At 38.4% G+C, this 5,379-nt stretch overlaps 1 protein-coding gene across 3 annotated transcripts in view; it reads right to left on the bottom strand.

Moving 5' to 3' along the window:
• Nucleotides 1-601: 601 nt before the first annotated feature.
• The window catches only part of COLCA2 (colorectal cancer associated 2), a 10,231-nt gene continuing 5,453 nt past the window's right edge, over nt 602-5,379 (bottom strand). For all 3 annotated transcript variants that reach the window (XM_011926697.1, XM_011926698.1, XM_011926699.1), the window contains exons 3-5: nt 4,362-4,416; nt 2,722-2,951; nt 602-1,273 (exon numbers count right to left, since the gene is read on the bottom strand). In XM_011926697.1, coding sequence (XP_011782087.1) covers nt 905-1,273; nt 2,722-2,951; nt 4,362-4,416 — 654 coding nt within the window. In that variant the 3' untranslated portion in view covers nt 602-904. The remainder of the gene's footprint in view (nt 1,274-2,721; nt 2,952-4,361; nt 4,417-5,379) is intronic.

The raw sequence follows: 5,379 nt of genomic DNA, 5'->3' as shown, positions 1-5,379 counted from the left end.
TGTTAGATAAGAGAAACTAATGGCTCATAAATGTATTTTCCTGATGTTGCTCTAAGATGTGCCCTCTCATCTGGAGGTGAGGCAGGGTTTTCCTTTTCCACCATCCTAGCTGTGCCCACCCTCCATGCCATGGAAGTCAAGGTATCCCACTGCATTTTAAATGAATATATATATATATATAGTCTTGCTCTGTCGTCCAGCCTGGAGTGAAGTGGCGCGATCTCGGCTCACTGCAACCTCTGCCTCCCGGGTTCAAGTGATTCTCCTGTTTCAGACTCCTGAATAGCTGGGATTACAGGAGTGCACCACCACACCTGGCTAATTTTTTTTTTTTTTTTTGTATTTTTAGTAAAGACAGGATTTCTCCATGTTGGCTAGGCTGGTCTCGAACTCCTGATCTCAGGTGACCCTCTCTCTTTAGCCTCCCAAAGTGTTGGGATTATAGGTGTGAGCCACCGCACTTGGCCCAAATAAGAATAATTTTGAATTAATGAATACATAAGATTAAACCATTTGAGAGTAATTAGCAATTTCCAGAATTAATGGATAATGTTCAAATCAATTAAAAATGACTACTGGAAATTACAAAAAAATCCAACCGTTAGTAATACAAAATTATTTATTAGTAAAAAAAGAAGGAGAGGGCATTTGTTCATTACACAAAAAGGTAAAACAATTGAAAGTTTCCTACAAACATTTAAACTATGAGCATACAAAGTAGGAGTGGCACAATGACCAGGTTTGAGGACTTCATATGAATGCCTAGCGTCAGAAAATTGGAACTAGTGACATGTAAACTGTGCTTTGGATATTGTGTTACCAACTTGCATATTTTGTAGTGTCATCTAGACGTGGTAGAAAAATAGATATACCCGTGCCATGTTCTGAATTACTGTAATTTCTATTAACTATAGCAGATGTCACAGTTTGTTTCCCTCTTATAGAAATCACTGGTGGCGGCTGCTGAGGGGGCAAAGCCCACACAGTCTGTGCTCGGGTAGAAGTGCTCTGCCGCCTGGAGAGCATCCAAGTCCTCTGCCTCACATGATGCGCAGTAGCAGATGGAGGCGGTGGCCGAGGAGAAGCAGCTGTACTGGGCGTGTGAGGGCAAGTGGTGGTAGGAATGGTCTTCTGGGGGGTAGCCACAGGTTCTCGTGTCCAGAGAAGCAGGGGAATTGTAATTCTCTGGAGCATATGAATGCAGCTGAGCTGGTGAGTAACTGTAGTCTAAGGAGCCAGAGAAAGTGGAGGAATTTGAAGGTGATCCCGGGATCTAGAGAAATGACAACCAAGAAACAAAGAGCATAATAACTTAGACAGGATCAAAAGAACTGAACAGCGTGGGTTTACCCACACAGAGTGAGAAAATGAGGGGTAAAAAACCAAACCAAACCAAACAACACCCAACCCAAGTCTGCAGAAGTAATTTTATTTGTTGACTACACAATTTCATGACACCACAATCTATAGCTACCTATTTCTTTCCCAACAATAAATTGCCTTGCTTCGCTGGCTTCCTTTGTTATAATTCTACTTTAGAGGGTGCTCTGTTCTGAAACCACAAAATCCCACTGTGCTTCAAGTCACCTGCACATCAAATCCTGCTGTAGGCCACAGTCTAAGCTGCAGGTGGCACCCTGGATGTTTCTCTTTACCCTCACCATGGAGAATCAGGTGATCATGCAAAGGCATAATTTGGATCCTCAAGGATCTTGGAGTATCCCCGGGACATGCCAAGATGAGTCACTACCTGTTCCGCCCCTAAAGTCTTGTTCCCTGGAATGAGAGCTACTGTCTGTTTTCTCTTAAGTAATTCTACAATTGTTACTGAGAAAACTTAACTTGGAGGCTGGGACAGAACTGGCACACTGGGGCCCCATATTTTCCCTGTGACAATGTGCATATTCTGCAGAGTTAATTTCCTATCCCCTCTGAAATTTAGTCTGATGCCCACACAGACTTTTGACAACCCAAAAGCAAAAAGTATTTACATTCTTTAAAAAAGAAAACCTTATAACTTAAGGTTTACAAAAAAAAACCTGTGAGTCTCTAAAAGACAACTAAAATAACTAGTTTCCACTAATAGAAACCTTACTTCATTTTGCAGGATAACACATTTTCAAACATTTGAGATCCACCAAGAACAACCAATTTAATTTTTTTCTAAGATTACGGCTTCATTTTTACTAACCATCTCAGACCCAAATGAGTTATTGTGCTTATAGCAGACTAAAACAATCAGTTAGTAGAGCCAGTTCAATGACAAAACAAAGCAAAACCTCCCCCTAAAGAAATGAAGTTTGGTACCAGATATACACAGCCTTAATTCCATTTCCAAGAACTCAAAATTCCATCAAAAAATCCAAGAGCCATTGTTTAAACCACTGACTTCCAATTAGTAGGTGTCTTGACTTTACAGTTTAAAAAACATTAAATGAATATTGCCAGGAACCTCTTTTTATTGCTACACACCAACTTACTTGGTGGCCTAAAAATCTAAATCTTGGGAAATCTGAATTATGTGTGTATCCAAAGGTTTATGCCCTGCAGTGTGTGGCTACTTCTATACATTGACTTTTAAATTCTTCTCTGCCTGCTTCCTTGGATGATTTCCTTGCTGATAGTTTTTGTATGATTTCCCACGAGGTGGTGCAAACTCATAAAGCACTATTACCCCATAGTTAGCGACTATCAGGTATATAAAGAACTGAGATAAATTACCAGGCTCTGGTTAAAGCAGAAAGGGGTGGCCTGGAAGCTGTCTGGGAAATGGTGTGGAGCACTTTGTGTGGAATTGAGCAAAGGCTCCGGGTGCATCTCTGTCTGAAGGTAGGAATCAAAGATCTGGTCGAGGCAGCTTGAGTTTTCTTCACATGAAACACAACTGGAAAATTCTCCCCGTTGAAAATAAGTGGGCGTGGAAGAAATTGGTTCAGGCTCAAAATACAGTCCTAGAAGAGAAAGGAAAAAGACAGGTTTTTGCATAAAAATTGCAAAACACAGATTTGAATGGAGATCTATACTCTGAATATTTACTATGTCTAGGGGGAAAAGGGCTTAACAAGGCCAGAAAAGTAAACAGGAATGCATTTTTGACTTTTTAGTTGTCCTAGCTAATTCAAGCTCTAGGGAAATGAATGTGGTTAATAATGGGGAAATTGGCTGTAAAAGTGGTTAGGGCAAAAATAAAAGGATGGTGACCCAATCTGTGTCCAAGTGTCACAGTCAAAGAATGGCTCAAGCTTCCCCTTTCTTGGACCATAAAACCGTGGACATCCAGCCCCTACCGGCAGTTCACGTAAACCTCTCAGAAGTAACTGACAGAGTTGTTGAGGCTTTGAGGAAACTTCTGATGCTGTGGGAAATAATTCTCTTGTCTTAGGGTGATTGTTTTTCTGAACTTTTCACTCTTACTCAGTAACTTAAGTTTGGAGGAGAGAATTTTGAGAAGTGATTTAAATGATAATGCAAATGATAATCATGGAAACCAGGAGCATAGAGTACCAATTAGCACTACTGGCTTGAAATTACAAAAAGCAAAAATGTTTTCTCAGTGGACACGCTAACATCATAATGTGATCAAAGTAAGCTGTTAAATGTCAAACAAGAATAATCAGCAAACATTACTCCTTTTCCATTTTATTATTAATAGGCCCAATTTGTGATAATTATCTGTAAATGCTGGAAGAAGAGAGGATTAGAGTGTTCTCATCAAAGGGACTAAAGGACACTAGGTTCTTCTTGAGGTCTCCAGTTCTTTAGAGTGAAGCTACAGTGACACATTTAGTGGGGAGCGGCCATAGGCAGAGGTTTCTTTGTATACGACCTCCTTAAACTCTTAGCTGTTGAGTAGCAGAGGTAGGAGTGTTTATGTAATTGAGTTATTCTTATTGGGCTAAGAAAACCTACACTTGTTTGAACTGCTTTCTGGGAAGAGAGAAGGGGAGGGAAGCCCCTGTCGGCTGGAAACTAAAGGAACAGAGCAAAGGCATTATTTGAGTGCCTCAGGATGTTCTGAATTCCATCTAACAGTGCACTAAAAAAAGATAAGTTCCTGAGAACAATTCTGATTTTGTAGTTCAGTTTAGTTACTTGGCGATGAGGAACTGGAATAAATGTGAAGAACAAACTCTTGGGACAATATAGCAGAGAGTAGAGAGTTCAGAAATGAAGACAACATTTGCGCTTGTTTTCTTGCTGGGCTTGCATGTGGAGTGACTATGGCCTTTTTCACCTTCTGATTGGTTGGATTCCAATTAAATAGTGGTGCCTATCTTAACCCCTGAATCAAGCACTGAAAGACTTTCGAGATGGACTTTTGAAAGAGTGTTTGAGGGAACTGTAATACTGGCTGTACTGACCTGCAGAAGATGGTGCAACTGGATCTGAAAGGTGGACACTGCTGCCTCCGGACCGCTGTCAAAGCAAGAATATCAAGCAGGCTGAAAGAAAAGTTCTAAAGGGAAAGCTAAGACATTTTGATGAGAACTATGTTTCTTTCTGCTATAAGGTAAGCCAGATTCTTCCTTCTCAGAAAAAGTTGCCTTTTTAAATACAACCAATGTTATGTTTTATTTAGATTCAATATTTATGTTTGCTTGTTTGGGGAGTTTTTCCCTGATATCAGATTCTTCAACTTAAATTTTAAAAGTGATTAATTTTGACTAAAAAATTAATGTAAATAATTTTATGTGGCAAAAATGTAACAGTTTGGGAAAATGCAGCAAAAGGCTTCCTATTAAACTATTTGATTTAAAATTAATAAAGACTAACATTTATTTAATCCCAACTGTCTATGGCTTAGTCAGTTATTTTTCTCAACATTTCCGTATATTATCTGGCTACTTAGCCTTAGGGATTCGTTTCCCCAAAGAACACAATTCCTAATTTTGTTAATCTTGAGTAGCTAAAAATATTCACATGTTCTTAGTATACACGAAACATTAAAATAGAAAATATTTTCTTAAAGCTGTAGTTGGTGAGTTGGAACCTACTTACATTCTAGTTAATGATCAGGAATCATTCCAGTACTTTGTATGTTTTGTACTATTTTCTATAAAAGTTGCTTTTATTTAAACTACTGTATTTAAATACTTGAAAGTTTATAAGACTGCTCTTTTTAACTATGTAAAGTAAAGCAGCCTGCATTTTTCAGTTGAACTGATAATTATACTGAGTAATTTAGGTTTTTTTTTTTTTTTTTTTTTTTTTTTTTTTTTTTTTGTGAGACGCAGTCTCGCTCTGTCGCCAAGGCAAGCAATTTTGTCTTTTGCATGTGTTAATTTGGTTCAGGAGGAAAAAAATATGTCTGGGTAATTTAGTTTTTTTTTTTTTTTTTTTTTTTTTTAATGTTAGATTACTGATTTTTTTTTTTTTGAG

This window comes from Colobus angolensis, unplaced genomic scaffold (genome assembly GCF_000951035.1).
Source record: "Colobus angolensis palliatus isolate OR3802 unplaced genomic scaffold, Cang.pa_1.0 Scaffold7, whole genome shotgun sequence".
NCBI classification, from domain to species: Eukaryota; Metazoa; Chordata; class Mammalia; order Primates; family Cercopithecidae; genus Colobus; species Colobus angolensis.
The sequence above is the reverse complement of the archived record's forward strand: the minus strand, read 5'-3'. Positions and strand labels throughout refer to the sequence as shown.